Source organism: Phaseolus vulgaris, chromosome 8 (genome assembly GCF_051622355.1).
Source record: "Phaseolus vulgaris cultivar YP4 chromosome 8, ASM5162235v1, whole genome shotgun sequence".
Taxonomy (NCBI): domain Eukaryota; kingdom Viridiplantae; phylum Streptophyta; class Magnoliopsida; order Fabales; family Fabaceae; genus Phaseolus; species Phaseolus vulgaris.
Window position 1 is genome coordinate 44,127,862 of NC_143505.1, and position 17,088 is coordinate 44,144,949.

The 17,088-nt window shown below is 33.8% G+C and overlaps 2 protein-coding genes across 3 annotated transcripts; both read right to left on the minus strand.

Moving 5' to 3' along the window:
• Window positions 1-615: 615 nt before the first annotated feature.
• LOC137826094 (putative inactive receptor kinase At4g23740) lies at window positions 616-4,220 on the minus strand. 2 transcript variants are annotated; one of them, XM_068631946.2, is made up of 3 exons: window positions 3,801-4,220; window positions 1,670-2,939; window positions 616-1,571 (listed from the first exon to the last, which is right to left on the minus strand). In XM_068631946.2, exons 2-3 carry the CDS (start codon window positions 2,889-2,891, stop codon window positions 922-924), a joined length of 1,872 nt encoding a protein of 623 aa, XP_068488047.1. In that variant the 5' UTR covers window positions 2,892-2,939; window positions 3,801-4,220; the 3' UTR covers window positions 616-921. The 2 variants fall into 2 exon arrangements, with proteins under 2 accessions (XP_068488047.1, XP_068488046.1); XM_068631945.2 differs by having other exon boundaries at window positions 1,670-3,689; window positions 3,801-4,117.
• Window positions 4,221-12,582: 8,362 nt separating this feature from the next.
• On the minus strand, window positions 12,583-16,226 carry LOC137826864 (glycerol-3-phosphate dehydrogenase [NAD(+)]). The gene is made up of 11 exons (XM_068633017.2): window positions 16,024-16,226; window positions 14,798-14,874; window positions 14,649-14,721; window positions 14,283-14,500; window positions 14,102-14,209; window positions 13,666-13,729; window positions 13,545-13,582; window positions 13,343-13,463; window positions 13,152-13,255; window positions 12,924-13,069; window positions 12,583-12,831 (listed from the first exon to the last, which is right to left on the minus strand). Exons 1-11 carry the CDS (start codon window positions 16,115-16,117, stop codon window positions 12,804-12,806), a joined length of 1,071 nt encoding a protein of 356 aa, XP_068489118.1. The 5' UTR covers window positions 16,118-16,226; the 3' UTR covers window positions 12,583-12,803.
• Window positions 16,227-17,088: the final 862 nt, after the last annotated feature.

A 17,088-nucleotide genomic window follows, 5' to 3' on the forward strand; every position in this document is an offset into this window, starting at 1 on the left:
TCTTCTTCTGCATTTAAATCAACAATAAAGATAAATCTTTGATTACAAATTTATCCTTCCCTTTGTTCATTGATTGATTTAGTGGTCAAAAGGCTTGGCTTTTGGTTAATGTTTGAGGAGACCCTCGAGAGAAAAAGGAAGGGGGGGAAAAATTGTTGAAGCGAATGTTGATTTCTGTGTCCAAAAATACGTAAATGTAAACTATTATAGTGGAGTCAATGGAGAGGTAGCAGGTGAAGATGGTCATTGGTGAGAGTAGTCACAAGAAATCGCCTACAGTGGTTGGTAGCAGAAATGGGAGGGGAAGAATTATAGTAAATTGGCTAACAGTTTTGGTGCATGGTCCTCACCCTATTTTATTCCTTATTATGCATATTTTTACTCTTAAGATGTAAGCCTTTGCTATTTGGGAAACATGTTCTTATTTAATAATGGATATGGATTTTGAGACTTGAAAGAAAAAACTTATTTTATATTTTTAATTTCTAGATTATAATATTTGATTAAAACTATTTTATTAATATTCATTCAATCATTTAACCTTCTTTAACTATTCTCTTAAGTAGCATACCAGAGGAGTATGAATTATGAATATAATAAGATGACAGCAGTGAATGCGTCAATGAAAATGGAATAAATTGGAAAAGTTGTACATTCTTTATCCTTCTTTTTCTTCGTGAATTATATTGATTTTATGATGAATCCCTTGCACCTGTCAATTTTTGGGGGGAATTCGAAGCATGGGACGGTTGTGTGGAGCCCAACCCGAAATTCATGGCAAAACAACGAGATTCCCAAACTAAATAATAGCACAATGCAACATCAAATCGAGGGACCCAACTTCACTTAGCTTCAATTCTCCTTTTATGGTCAAAATTGAAATTGAGATCTTTAACAACTTTTCAGTAAACCAAAGGAATCTCAATATGCAAAAGAGGTAGAAGGTGTCTCAATTGAATGAGGGGTTGGAGTGGAACCTTCTGATCTAGATTCAGTGGATGATCTATTTTCAGTATTTACTTTACGAATTTCCTCCACCATTCTCACCACCTCACCAATTTTGGGCCTCTGATCTGGTGTTCTCACAACACATGCCATCCCTATTTGCAGCATCTCAACCATTTCCTCCTCAATATTTGGATACCTCAGCAACTCCACATCAAACACTTCTGCAGTCCACTCCTCTCTAACCACAGAATTCACCCATCTAACCAAGTGGACAACTTCCTCACCTCCTTTGGCATGTAAGGGAAACCTCCCAGTTAGAAGCTCAAGCAGCAGCACACCAAAACTGTAGACGTCAGATGCCGGAACTGATTTTCTGGTGTCCGTTGCTTCAGGCGCACGGTATCCTGTTGTCCTCATTGCTGGATTCATCAGTGTTGCAAGACCAATGTCAGATAGACAACCATATCCTCGGGGGTTGAGGAAGATGTTAGAGGACTTTATGTTTCCATGGAGAAGTTTCTCTCCTTGTTGAGCGTGGATGTAAGCAATGCCTCTTGCTACACCAATTGCTATTTTCAAACGGCTATCCCAGTCTAAAGAAATTCTTCTTGCTTCTCTTTTTCCTGCATTGATAAAGTTGCCAAATCATAGTTTAACATTATAGAGTCCCTCAAAATAGTTGTAGGAGGCCATAAAATTATGTGTTAACAAGATAACATACCATGCAACATTGAAGACACACTGCCCTGTTCGTAGTAATCATATACCATAAGTTTCTCCTCCTTTGAATAGTAATATGCCCTTAAAGCAGCCACATTATCGTGCCTAATCCTCCCCACCATCTCCATCTGTTGTTCAAACTCGCGTTTTCCGACCATGACATCCTTCAACCTTTTCACTGCCACGGTTGTTGCGTCTTCTAGAGCAGCCTTGTACACTGTCCCAAACGTGCCCTTTCCAAGGACCTCGGCAGATGCTCTCAACAAGTCCTCCAAGTCAAATGCAAGATTGCAACCCTCAAAGAAAACAATTCTGTTCTTGTCTCGACTTTCAGAACCTTCCTTTTTCCTGGATACCTCTCCGTTCTGAGACTTCACTTTTTGTCCACTTGTACCACCTTTCTCATAGCAGCACACAATCACAAAAACTGTTATAACTGCAATTCCCAGCATACAAGCTCCAATAATGATACCCAACAAGGCTGGTTCCCTAAGTCCTTTGGATTTTTTCGTTGTTGGATGAGGATTTGGGGGTTGAACAAGAAAAGAAGGAGAAAGAGCATCTGAAGAAGCAAGATTGTTACCAGAAAATGCCCCCCTTGGAAATCTCTTAAAGGATTCAGGAACAACCCCACTGAGGTTATTGTTGGCAAAATTCAGCTCTAGCAGGGTAGGGATATCGAGATCAGGAATGTCACCTGAAAGGGAGTTGTTGGCTAGTACTAAAGAAGAGAGATGAGTCAAATTTGAAAGTGAAAATGGGATGCTCCCATTGAAGGAATTGTTGGATAAATTGACAATACTAAGATTCTTCCATACTGAAAAGTCTGATGGCAATGGACCAGAAAATTTGTTGAATTGGAGATACAGATAGATCAAATTATTTAGCTTAGAGAAATCAGAAGGGAAAGAACCAGTTATGGTATTTGATGCAAGACTCACAGTTTGGAGTGCTGAGAGACGGCTAAGAGTGTTGGGTGGGATTGGACCACTCAATCCAGTTCTGGTCAGTTGGAGGGCAATAACCTGTGATTGCTCAGAGTTGCAGGTCACTCCTATCCAACTTTTGCACACAGAAGAGCTCTTGTTCCAGTTGATCAGATGATGAGAGTGGCTAATGTTGTGAAGGAAATCAAGCAATGCTTGTTTATCTTCCATTGGCTCAGCTCTTACTCCAAACAACATCGCTCCAATCATGAGCAACAGGCGCAGCATCTCTGCCATTTTCTAGCTCCAATGGATGAAAAACAAGGACTTCCCCAGGACACCAAACTGGAGAACAAACAAATGATTAGATGATTGAGCTCTAGTGTGTGTGATGTCTTTGCAAAGCTAAAACAACAAAGACAATTTGGGGTTATTTTTTAGATATGTTAAGTGTTAGGGTGTACGGTTAGCATTCTATAAAGACATATTGGATTTATTTTCTTTGATTCTGGTCTAAAACACTAAACGACACTTTTAAAGTGTCTTTTTACGTCAAAATAAGCAGCTCCTGTTTGACATGGAAAATCGCCTTATTATCTTTCTTCTGTTCACCTACTTTGTTTGATTCCCCACCTATGTGCCACAATAAAGATGTAAACCAATACCATTTTACCATTTTGTGGAATTAAAAGACCAGAAACTTTTTTCTATATGTATACACAAGAATAGTATAGAGAAATCATCCAATTCTAAGAGTTATAGAGCTGAAAGTCAGAGCACTTGACACTTTGACAGATAGAGAAAGGGGATACTCAAACCATACTCCTTCCAGAAATTCACCAATCAGTTAAAAGTGCAAATACAACTGGCAATGTCCTACGCAACCATATTATGAAGACAGAAGAGTCAGAAAAGTGGTGAATTTTGGAAGGGGGAAAGCAAGAAAACCAGTATGTCCAGAAGACCAGGACCATTCACTTGTAAGAACATCAAGATCCAAACCGGGGTCGTCGCAATAATGGTGCTGTTGCTAATAGAATATAACAGTTACATCATTGAGAAACCAAAGATAATTTTTTTCTTAAGAAAGGAGCCCTGTGGAAAAATCCATTGGAGTTACTAGACAAATATGGCAACTAATGTATGTCTGTGAACAAGACATTAATTATGCTGAAAAGTATCAAAACATTAGACATAAAGCAATACCTGTTGATTGTAACAGATCCGAAGGTGGTGCTGCTTCTTTTGCTTCCCCTTGGTTTATACTTTCTAATCTGTCTTTTAAGAAAACTTTCAATGGCTTGCTTATGGATGTAAATGTGGAAGGAGCGGAAAGACAGTAATATAAAAAAGTGTAGGATGAGAAAATGGACAAGGACTGGTGACCTCATGAACTTTGTCTTGAACTTCAATCACACATGCATAGGTGACCATGAGCTATGCTATAGCATAGTATATTTCATTGAATTCTATCATGAAAAAAACTTCAGTCTACAAAACTATTATTCATCCTTGAAAATGTTTGACATCAATGCTCATGATTTATTTCATTTGTTCTAATCCAAATAGTAAATAGTGCATTGGAAGTGATACACATAATGTAGTAGCTGTTTTGTCTTTGTTTACATGCGTCAACACCCCGCGGCAAAAATAATTAAGTAAACAAAAAGGTTAAAACGTTGACTAATTTGGGGGTATTAGGACACCATCAACATCATAAAATGATGATGTTGCTCCACCGAAAGAAGCGGTTTCAACATTGTTGTTGTTAGGAGCACCCTCCCACCAGCCACTAATCATTGGTCAGAATTTCAGGACTTCACATTTGACTTATTTGATTGCATTTATATATTTTTTTTTTCTTGGCAGGAAAATACACAGAAATAAATAGACAACAATGTCAGTTTATTTAGGCTCCTTCTCGGCAAAAATCACACACAGTTTCGAAAAGGGACTAAATCAGAAAGCCACATTATTGCGCCATCCTTCTCAGGATACCTTCTCTTAAAAGCAGTTGTTTCAACCAAACAGAGAGAAGTAATCTAGGGTATATGGAAAGTGAAAACTAAGATTAGTAATAAATATATAATCAATATTTTAAAGCACTAACGTGAAAAAGTATGTTACATGGTTTTCTACTAATTTTCATATCCAAATCAGCATATCTGAGAGGCTAACAGTTATTTGTCAAGTGGATAGTGATTTGTGTGTGGTTGAAAAATAAGCTTACATAGCTATCTGACTATGACAAGATCAAAGGTTATCCAGAACAATTTCTTAATGGTAATAAGTCATATATTGGCCACCAGTTTTTTCCACCAAACCTCTTAAGCTTCATTTTTTTTTTGTTCATCTGCACTCTTTTAGGCTTCACAAAATGATAAAATAAAATATATTAACTACCATTTAGGAAACACTACACACGTTACCCCCAATAGTTGGCAGGGATATTTTCTAATTAACAGTGGCTTCCTTTCCTCTAAAGTCAAATAACTTGCTTGAATTGAAGCATGAAACTGTTATAAGAATAATGCTTTGTTACACATTGCACTGGCTGGGATCTTCTTTAGTTCGTGATTAGCGGTAGCTTTCTTTAAAGTCGCGATTAGGCCTTGAAATTAGCAATCAACTAACAATTTTTTTAAGGAGCAATTTATTAATTACTTTGATGAACTTATGTTTTGTTTAAATGAGAAATGAAAGAAAGAAATAAAAAAAAAAGTAGCAAATAAAGACCAGGGGAAGAAATGAGTAAAAGTAACAAAAAAAATGAAAAAAAAATACTATACTTATTTAGGGTAAATAAAAACAAGTAATAAAATATATAATTTATAGAACGATAAATTTAATTTATGATCAAGAAAATACAAAATTTTATTGGAATATTTAAAAAAATTAATTTTGCAATACACAAAATATTATTTAATATTAAAAGTTTTCTAGTCTTATGCTATAATTTCAAATACACAATAAAAAAATTGAGATTTCTTTTTCTACGGTCTCTCAACAAAACATTCTTAATTAACAACTCTAATGAACTTTACAAATTACTAACACAAATAGTAGAAAATTGTCACTCATAATCAACTATCATCTTTTTTTTTATATTTATTGTATAATAAATAGTATGGTGTTACATGTGGTTTATGCTATTACTCTAGAGTTAATTATCTTTTAGATAAATCTAGAGTGCACCCTATTATTTTTAATCATCTCTCATAAATATATTTTACACACTTTAATATTAAATTTTACCTTATTTACTATGGAGGAAATCTAATCATCAAAACAACTTAATTTCTATATTATAATTTTTCTTTCATTTGATTTGCATATACCATATGAATTAGAGTAGTTAGAGTTGGAATTTAAGCAAGATTCGACAAAAAGATGTCAAATTTCATAATAATATCTAATATGAATTTTTTAAAATGATAATTTAATTCTAAAAGTATTGTTTATAGTAGAGTTATTCGTTGCGTAATTTCTCAGTCACTTTTTGAAATTGTTTGAGTTTAATCTTTTTACCCCTCTCGATTTATTACCTATTCTTAGTAATGAAGTCATTACGGATAGGGATGGAGCTACAAGGATCAAATTATAAGAGATTTATATATCAAGATTAAACAAGAGATTGGGAATAAGATTCTTCAATTTCGTGGACAAATTTCATCTTAGACAAGTGGATGATGTGATTATGCATGAAGAAGAATAAACTCAAGATGATGAGGGAAGGATTTAAAAAAAAAACAAAAATTGTAACGAAGCATGTACGGTTAGAAAAAAGTAAGAGGGAGAAATAAGGAATTGTTAGTGCAAAGTCCAACAATCCATTGTTTTGATTAAGTGTTTGTCAAAACAAAGTGTAAAACATGAAGATGTTTCATCTGAAAGACAATGCATTATGAAAAAGGGCAGATAATGTAAGATGCAAATGTTTCGTCTGATAAACAGTACAATTATTGGAACATCTAGTTCTAGAAAAGGGGTTGAATAGAGTTTGGACTCTTCTCATAGAGAACTATACTAGATTGTCTAGTGCACAAGCAATGCAAACATATTTTATATTGGTTCACCAAACTCATAGGCTACATCCAATTCTCCTTTGATCAAAATGCTTATGAGATTTTTACTAATCAAAACACTTGATTACGACGAGTACACAACCCACTCTTGGTTAAACCATCTTAACATCCCCTTAAGATTAAGAACACACAAAAAGAAACAAGAACAACTCTAAAAGAGAAAACGTTTTAAGTTCAATGGCTTTAATTCATAGAGTGAAGATTGACAAAGGTTTTTGCTCAGCCACAAAGAATACTTATCACTATATGATTACTAGAAGATTGGAAAGAATTTTAGATTGTTGTTTTGTGTTATTTATCTTTGCCTTGAGTCCTTTGTTAGAATGGATGGCTTTAAACTAGATGGGGGTGAATTGTTTAAAGAGGGTTTTCGCAAACTTTTAAGTCAAGAAAGAAATTACTTCAAGAAACAAAAGATAAGGAATCCAGTTTGCCAAAACAATAAGCAAAAACAACAGCACCAGAAAAACAATCGGTTGTTTCGCAGAAACAATCGGTTGTTTATACCAGTTTGCAAATATCAAAACTGAATTTAAAGAGATTAAGGATAGAGAGAATGCACACAGATGTTTATACTGGTTCACTCTAAACCCAGAGCTACATCCAGTCTTCTCAGAAACCACTAAGGAATTCCACTAAGCAATCAAACCTAGATCACTTACAACACAACCAAGAAAGTGACCTTGATCCCTTCAAGACACACACTTCTCTTGGCCAACACACCAACACTAAGAATGCTGATCTTGATCCCCTCAAGAACACACAACACTTCTCAGCAAAACACACAGAAGAAACTTGTTCAACAGAATACAAGGATTACACTTGTTACAGAAGTAAATCTGAAATCAATACAAGCAGAAATCCTATCTCACACTCTTTGATTAATCTCAATCTCTAAGAAATCTCAACTCTTTGAAAATCAGAATCTTGTTGTTCTCAAAAGATTGTTATTTTTTCAAATCTGTTTTTCTGAATTTATTCAAAGATGTTTGTTATCAAATCTTAACAAACTTATTTATTGCATTTAAAGATTGGTCAAAACATTAAAGACTGAAGGGTAAACAGTTAAAACATTTAAAGCTCAGTCAAAGCTAAAACAGTTTTTCTGTTATGGTACCAAAACAAACAATCGGTTGTTTTCTCAAATCAATCGGTTGTTTTGGTTTTAACAGCTCAACCATTTGAAAAACAGTTTTCAATCTTTCCTAAAAACACCTAAGTATAAAACGATCGGTTGTTTCGACAAAACAATCGGTTGTTTTTCACTTAGTTTGAAAAACACTTTTCTTTTAAAAAGATTGAGAATGCCTATGCTTTGGATTCAATCTAGACTGGATTACAAAACTCAAACTACCCTAGATCCTAACTAAGACAGCTCAGCAACAGCAAGCACAACCAAGCCTCCAACATCCTTCAAAGGGGTTTGGATTCTTCAAAGCTTGAACACCACTTGGTTCAACATCCTTCATATACCTTTGGGGAGATGATTGTTGAAACACTTGTTTGGCTAAGATATAATATTTACTTGATCTTCATCATCTGCACATAATCGTCTGTGTATTTACTTAATTAGCGGTTTGATTAGAAGTTTGATATAGAAAGTCTTGTACGTTTCTTCATTCACGTTTCTTCCTTTAACTAATATGGAAACAATTCAAACGAGTTTTTGATGGAAAAAAACGCACGCGAAAGCAACACACACAATCACGAATCAGCTGCAAAAAATAAGCAATACAGGATTTAACGTGGTTCGGTCGTCAATCTACAACCTACATCCACGGGCAACTAATTAGGTTTTCATTTTGTTTATTACAATTTTATTACAAGCACAAATATCTCTTAAATAGATATTATAGAGGGGACACAATAATTAAGCTCACTCACTAAAACATGGTATCTAGTCAGCCCAGCCCAATTGGTCCTGGCTTCACACTCAACAATCTCCCACTTGAAGCCACGGAACAATGTTCATCTGCGCTTCAACTATATACATGTACTTCTGTAATTTTTCAACGGAACTCAATGTTCCACCTCTAGTTGTCACCAACCTTCTTAATCATCTTGAAGACTTCGTTGAAACTCCCCTGAGTTTCAACACGTTCGTCATGACTGAAATTGCCACTGAGTCCTCTGTTCCTACTGGCTCCCACTTACACAAAATGCTGGATCCTGGAATAGCCTGAGAACAAACATACTCCATACTCAATAAGAAATTTTCTGGAGATGTTTCAATAGCTGGAATATTGGTTCTCCTAACCCACTGTCATCTAGGAACCTCAACTGAAGCACGACCCGTGCTCTCACTGCCATAAGTACCTCTGACTAGTCTACCTGAACCTTTCCATGCTCGTTCATCCTGAATATGATATGTGGCTCTGGGTTTCTCTCTTGTAAAGACAACCCTCTTCTTCCCACGAGGTTCTGTGAACCGGACTTTGTTTATCTTCCGAACTGAGACAGTCACTCCCTCAGATGGTAATCCGACCATATACAGTGAACCTCTCTTTCTTCCGCGGGCCATGACAAGATTTCCCATGACAACCTTCCACTGCTGATTTCTGAACTTCACATCATGTCCCTGTTCGTCCAACTGCCTAACAAAAATCAAACTTTTCGTTAATCTTGGAACAACTTTGACATCCTTCAAAGTCCAGAAATTGACTGGTGTCTTTAACACTATGTCACCCATGGTCGTACCATCAAGAGTTTCGTTGTCCGCTAGTCTTACCTTTCCAAAGTCCCCAATAACTAGATTCTGCAATGCTTCACTGTTGTGGGTAGCATGAAATGAAGCACCAAAATCCATGACCCAGGAATCCACACTGTTATCCGCTCAACAGACTAAGAGGTCCTCGTCCACGGAGTCTTCTGCAATGTTGACTTGTTTATCATTTGGGCATTGATTCCTGAAATGTCCCACCTCCTTGCAGTTCCAACATGTTACACTTGAGCAATCATGAGTCTTTGACTGACTCCTTTTTCTGATCTTGCTCCCTCTACCTCTGATATTTCTTACCTCTGATGACATATTGCGATTCACTAGATGATTCCCCAAAACTTCTTCTTCGGACGTCCTCGCCAAGAATGAGATCACGAATTTTCTCAAAAGTGAATCCATCCGGTCTCGCTGAACAGGTAACCGTTCCGGACCAACTATCAGGTAATGACAATATCAATAGTAAAGCTTGAACTTCATCATCGAACTTAATGCCTACTGACATAAGTCTGGCTAAGATCTTATTCATTTTATTGGTATGCTCAATAACTGAACTGTCTTCCTTCATCCTTGTCTTTACCAATTCTCGAATCAAAAGCACCTTGTTTGCAACAGATGACTTCTCGTACATGTTAGACAATGCTTCCATGATACATTTCGTTGTCTTCTCCTTCAGAATGTTGAACGCAACATTCTTGGTCAAAGAGAGTCGGATAACGAACATAGCTTTCTGATCCAAACTTGCCCACTCTGCATCAGACATATTTTTTGCCTTGTCACCCAAAACTACCTCTAAATCTTTCTGAACTAGCAAATCCTCAATTTGCATTTTCCACCAACTGAAATTTGTATCATCGAATTTTCAATTCGGAACTTCCCTTCTTCTGCCATCTCAAACGACTAGACAAGTGCAACTAATTTCAGATATTGGCAATTTTTTTATTTATTTTTTAAATCAAGACACAAAAAATTGCACCACCCAAACTCACTCACCAACAGACCTGGTCGTAGTTCCCACTGCACTGGTGCTCCGTCGCACTGGCGCGCTCTACACCACCATCGTCGTTGCACTGCACTTTGTGTCGTCTCAGACCAGCACACCTGCAGAACGCACACGCAGCCCTAGCTTTGGGACGCCACTGTCGCCCCTACGAAACCCTAGCTTTGGGACGTCGTTGCCGCCCCTGCGAAACCCTAGCTTTGGGACGTCGTTGCCACCCCTACGAAACCCTAACTTTGGGACGTTGTTGCAACCGTAATTTTCACGTCTCGTCGATTAATTTCTTCTGATCGAATCTCTAGTGTGTAAATGAACCAAGCTTTGATACCACTTGATGGAAAAAATGCACGCGGAAGCAACACACATAATCACGAATCAATTGCAAAAAATAAACAATACAGGATTTAACATGGTTCGGTCGCCAATCTGCAACCTACGTCCACGGGCAACTAATTAGGTTTTTATTCTGTTTGTTACAATTTTATTACAAGCACAAAGATCTCTTAAATAGAGATTATAGAAGGGACACGATAATTAAGCCCACTCACTAAAACATGGTGTCTAGTCAGCCCAGTCCAATTGGTCATGGCTTCACACTCAACAATTTTGCATATGTGGAAATTAATCACAGTTACTCAAAATCACTCAAATATTTTGTTTCTTTAATTATATAATTTCTTGATCGTTGGCCATATAAAAACTTTCTAAACTTGATAAATAATCGTTGAAGATATTGTTTCAATTACGTTTCAAGACATGTGTTTTATCTCTAGAAATCATTTGATCATTACGACTTTGATTACTATTTTAATTCAAAGAACACAAGGACTATAATATCGTCTATCATGGAACTGGTGATATCACTAGATGGTCCATAAATCCTTCAGCTGGCTCAAAAAAACATATTAGAATGTTTAATATATATATATATATATATTTATATTTAGTTAAACAAGTAATTCACATAAAGTGTTTGTTATCATCAAAACTCATAGATGGTCTATTGGTATTAGATCATTTAGATGAGATTTAAATATTAGACCATCTACGGTCTCAACAACAATGTCTTGTAGTTTTTGCTTCGTCTGATAAGTGAAATCTTCATCTGACGATGAACACATGCAAACTTTAAGCCTACACTGTACCTAATAAAAACATTCTTGAAGCTTATTATCGTGTTACAGGGAATGTATTCGTTTCTTGTCTACCTAGATAATTCACTCAAAGAACAAGTTTACATCATGATCACCTAGAATACATGCTAAAGTCATTTTGTTTCAACAACCATCCAAAAAAAAACTTACGTCGACTTTCTTCTGGTTATATGTCTTGTATGGTCTTTGCTTTAACTTGTTTTTGAGTAAAAAGTTCTTTGACTTAGTGTCGAAAAGTACTGTTAGCTATGAGGATGTTTATTGAAAATGAGATTGACATTTAATGATGGATGGAGTGCATTAATACACCTATACTTTTATACATTTAGTGTTAACTAAGAAAACTTTTGGTCAAAATTAAGTAATTGGAGAAATTTTCCAGTCGAGGCCCATCGAGACGTGTGAAGAAATAACTCTAACTAATGACATCATAAGTTTGAGATCTCAACTTAAATAATTATGTTAACATTAATTTAAAACAATTTCGATCAATCTTTATAGAGAAAAAAAATTATCAATATCAATTAAGAAAAATTAACAAATATCAACTAAGATTGACGGAAAGATATTATTAATATTTATATTTTTTAATTACTAATATTCGTATACTATTTTAATGATTTTTTAATTTGATGATAGTTGAAATATTTTATCTAAATAAAAAGAATTAAAATTTCAATAAATTTAAATTATCTTATCCAAATAAAATATTAAAAAATAATAAAATAATTTAAAATAACATCATATTGGAATGTGTTAAATATTATAAAATTCTCAATTATGTTAATTATGCTTAGTTAACGTCCCATTAAAGAAGAAATGAGAGTAAATTAGGCTCATAAGGAAAGGAGAAAATAAAAAATAAGGAGTATACAATACATTAACCCCACGCGACATTACAACGTAAAAATTGGAAGAGATTTCACCGTATGTACAGGGAGTTAAAACACGTGGATAATTTAATAGGTAAGAGGTTAGGCATATTTAAAGGCATCACTTTATGGTTATGAATTTAACTAATAAAATTTTAAAATTAGTTAATTTCACCAAAACATTATATACTTTTCCAGTTATAATTTGATACAGGTTAAAGGTATCACCACTCATCTAATACAATCTCAAAATTGGAAACTGCACTTAATTGGAAAGTGTACTAAGTGTAGATAGATTCAAAACTTTTTTGTTGCATGCTCCTTCTATCTTTGTAAGTGTCCTCGATCGTCACTGTTGTGTGGTTTTTACAGCAAAATGCATCTAAAGCGAGCTTAGTAATTGTACATGCCTACAGATTAAGTTTGTAAGTGCAGATATAATTAACACTGATACTTATTTCTTAACATAAAATGTCACTTCCCTCAGAAATATACACAATACCTGGGTTTTTCTTCACTGATTTTAACTATGGCTGATGGTGGAAGATGACCTATGCTGATTGCATGCACTGCTGAGAAGAGAGGAAAAATGTGTAGCCATCCGCGATCACTTAGAACCTCATGCACCTCTTGTGCAGTTAACACACCCTTAATGGAACAAAAACCCCATCTATAAGTAAGCAACACATTAATGTGTCATGCATTGGTATGTTAAGTTTCATCTATGTACCTGCAATTTCTGGCCTTGAAGCATCTCTGCTTCAAGCTCTTCAAAAGACCTCTTCCCTCCATTTCTGGCATAAGCATCAGCAACTTTCCTATTTCTCCCTCCCACTGCCAAAAATAATATGGTTTTAATGAAAGCATGAAATATTATAAGCAATGAAAAATAAGGTGAAGTAAATCAATCACTGTCCTTACTGCATGTTGTGATAAGATCAGCCACACCACAGCTCTCAAAAAAGGTGCTATCCTTAACAGATGGAAACCACATCTTTGAAAATGCCATCATCTCTTTCAGGCCAATTCTCATTATTGCAGCCTACATATATATATATATATATGTATAAAATAAGAAAACCAAAGGGGTACTTTTCTGAGCCATCAAATCCTTTAAACTTACTTTTGTGTTATTCCCCATCTCCAAGCCATCAACAAAACCTGCCCCATTTGCATCCAATTTCTTCATCAGAAACTATAAAGGGGAGAATAAATTGCAAGTACTAATGTACTGTATTACAAACCTGCAGCTATGGCCACAACATTTTTCAGAGTTCCACACAGTTCCACGCCTTCAACATCCTCCACCTATTCATGATAATGCAAAAACCAAATGCTTGAACTGTATCTCACAACTTACTACTTTAAATTTACTCACGATTAGTATACAAGTAGGAATAACCATTAATTGAATCATTTTTCCATATTTTTTGTTATTACTTATTACATTCCTAGGGATTTAGCCATAATTTTTCTCATTCAAAACTATCTCGCCATGTTTTCTGAAGTGGTGTAGTTTTCCTCTATTTCACCAAGATGACACGATGCCCGACTTCACTTTGACATATAAACAAAAATTGTGCCTTCTACATATCTATAATTTTTCCAAAAACAACCCACTTTCGTTGAAAACACCAAGTACTTGAGTACTTTGTTTGCTTATGAACGTACTAAACTCACCGATGTGACATTGAAATAAGGAGTGCAAAATAACTGAACCCATCTATCTGCTGCTGATTTGTTTTGATTATATCCAACTGTTGCTTCACTAAATTTCTCCATTGCTATCTGTAGAAACAGCAGCAGAAGTTGTTATTTATAAGTTTCCCCAAGTATGTAGATTAAACAGTGTTGTAGCTACCTCATTTGCTATGTTTGCCCCCATTAAAACTGAACAATTGATTCCTAGTTGTTTGGTAATGAGAGTAGATATCATGCTTGGTCCTTCCTTCTTCACCTCCATCCCTTTGATAAGAGAAATTCCCTCTGCATCTGCCCTTATTTTCCCTGCAAGCCTCTTGCATATTCCTTCCATGAATTGATGTGGGGTTACAAATACCAGCATGTTCGCATCCTTAACTGCATAATCAACCATTCACAACACAACACTTTAAAAATCAAAATTCAACAACTCTCTAATAAAAATCTTGGCTCCTTTGGTAGTTGGTACAACTTTGTGTGGTTTTAATTTTACTTTTGAAAAAAAAGTGAACAATTTATATAGTACCTGCATTTACAAGATCTGGATCTGCAACTACATTTTTACCAAGCTTAACCCCAGGGAGATACTTAACATTCTCCTGCCAGAAAAGAACAGTAAATTTATTGAAAAAAAATGCATACACAATGGGAAAGAAATGCTTGAGTGGCCCTTACATTGGTTTTGTTGATAACATCTGTGAGCTTCTCCCCGCTAGGTAATTTTTCCTCGAATACCCACATTCTCACTTCATCTGATTAAAAATCCAATAATTCATTAATTGAAATAGGAAAAGTAACATCCAAATTCAAATTATATTGTTTACTTTCAGGGCAGATGGGTGGAGTTCGTTTCTAAAAGCTTTCATATTACCCACAAAATCTTTGATAAATTCTATGTACATATTTTAATTTTAAACAAGAACATATTACTTTCAGAACTTCACATTGAAATGTCAATTTCTAACTTTGATGTAATTTTAAAATTGTTCCTTCTTTTTATATGGATAAATAAATATCAAAATATTATAAAGAAAATTAAAAAAATTAAAGAAGTATAAAAAAAGGTATTTAAAATATTGGTATCCATTATATTATGCTCTTGAAAAACACAGGTGTATCAATACTATTTTATTTTATTGAATAAAGATTTAATTCTTGTAATAACTTTTATTATTTTACATATGAATGTGTTGATTAATTTAGATTTCATACATGTTTATTTGTACAAAATTTATATATTTTTCTTTTTTTAATTTTTAAAATTAAAGAATGTAAATTCATTGATTAGAGAGAACAAAAAGGATATGACAGAGTAGAAAAATTAAAAAAAAATGAATAAAATGAAGAATGAGAAATAATTAGCTTCGACCATGAGAATGAGATAAGATATAAAAAAAAGTAAATAAAATAGTTTTACATAATTTAACGAAGATATTAAAAAAAAATCCTCATTTCATATAAGTATATCTATACTTACACATAAATACAAATATGGTTTGTTATAGTTTTTAAACTTTTTTCATATAATTTTTAGTAAAAACATTTTTTAATATTCACAAGTATTCTTAATTAAGATACTAGTGAAGAAATTAAAAGTATAATTTTATTAAGATTATAAAATTATGTTATGTTACAATTTTTAGTATACTTTTATATGATTTTTAATTAATTTTTATATAGTGTGATAACATTGTGTTTTTAGTATTCTTGGCATTATATAATTGAATAATTTTTAAGTATGTTACAATGTAAATTTGCGAATTTCATTATAAAATTATAATAAAAATATAAAATAATAAGTAATTTTCTTATTATTTGTAGAATAAGTGTTTGTTTTTATAAAAATGATTAAAGTGATAGAGAATGGTGCATTTAAAGAAAGAAAAAAACGTAGTTAATACCATGGAAAGAAGGAAGCTTGATGGTGTTGGAGGCGATAAGCTTTGCCGCAACACTGCCCCAGTTGCCGCTACCAATAACCGTGACTTTGTACATGGTTTTGTTTGGTTGAAGCGGAAGGAGCAGGAAAAAGAAGAGAGACGCAGAGGAAGTCCAAAAGGGTGGCGAAGAATACAAGAGAACACAATCTAAGGAACATTCAAATGTCAACAACATATGAAGGAAACAAACTGGACTTTATTACCACACACGTTTCATCACAAACCTTTTTCAACCACTTAATTCTGGTTTTCCCATAAATAAATGTCTGAACACGATTCTATATACTATAAAGCGTGAGGTTTTCTTACATCCCTGCCTAAACTATAAAATAACATTACTTCACACCTTTCTAGTCTATACATTTTCACAAAGAGAGATAGAGGAATAAAGGCATAAGTAGTTTAGAAAGAAAAATAATTGTGTAATTAAAAAACTAAAAAAATAAATATTCATTTTATTTTTTTATGAATAAAATCTAATAGTATCTCAAATCTGTACTTCAATTAATCTATGCTGACAAATAATAAAACTCATAAAATATTATTTCTATCAAACGCTAATTAAACTCGATTAGTGTTCACACTAATCAATTTTTGTGACTCAACTAATATAACTGTAATTTTTTGGTAATATATAATTAACTTATATAATGCAAGTCAAAAAAACATATTTTAAATAATACAAATTAAAAATTATTGCATGTACCTCAGAAGTATTAATATTTTAGTTTAAATATATTTTCTAGTTTTTCTACTACAAGAATATATATGTGATTACCTTTCAAATAACAACGTCTAAAAATATATGAAATATTATTAGTGTTGGTTTAATCGAAGTTAAAAGATTTAAAATATTTAATAGTATTATATAAATATATTTTATGAAGATAATATTTTTACATCCATCTTAAGTTGGTCTACTTGAAGCGAAGAATTTGTTATAAAATTTTAAATATAAATTTATTTATATTATGTAATTTTCTTATAAAATAATAATAAGAATTTTTGTGTAAGATGTGTGGAGCT

Bases quoted from the DNA above. Each gene is read 5' to 3' on its own strand.
- LOC137826094 (XM_068631946.2), bottom strand. From the start codon at position 2,891: ATGGCAGAGATGCTGCGCCTGTTGCTCATGATTGGAGCGATGTTGTTT. The intron at 1,572-1,669 runs GTATGTTATCTT...TTATCAATGCAG, and splicing joins TGTGTCTTCAATGTTGCATG to GAAAAAGAGAAGCAAGAAGA.
- LOC137826864 (XM_068633017.2), bottom strand. From the start codon at position 16,117: ATGTACAAAGTCACGGTTATTGGTAGCGGCAACTGGGGCAGTGTTGCG. The intron at 14,875-16,023 runs GTATTAACTACG...ATTTTTAATCAG, and splicing joins CAAGCTTCCTTCTTTCCATG to ATGAAGTGAGAATGTGGGTA. The intron at 13,070-13,151 runs GTACATAGATGA...TGTTCCATTAAG, and splicing joins TTCAAGGCCAGAAATTGCAG to GGTGTGTTAACTGCACAAGA.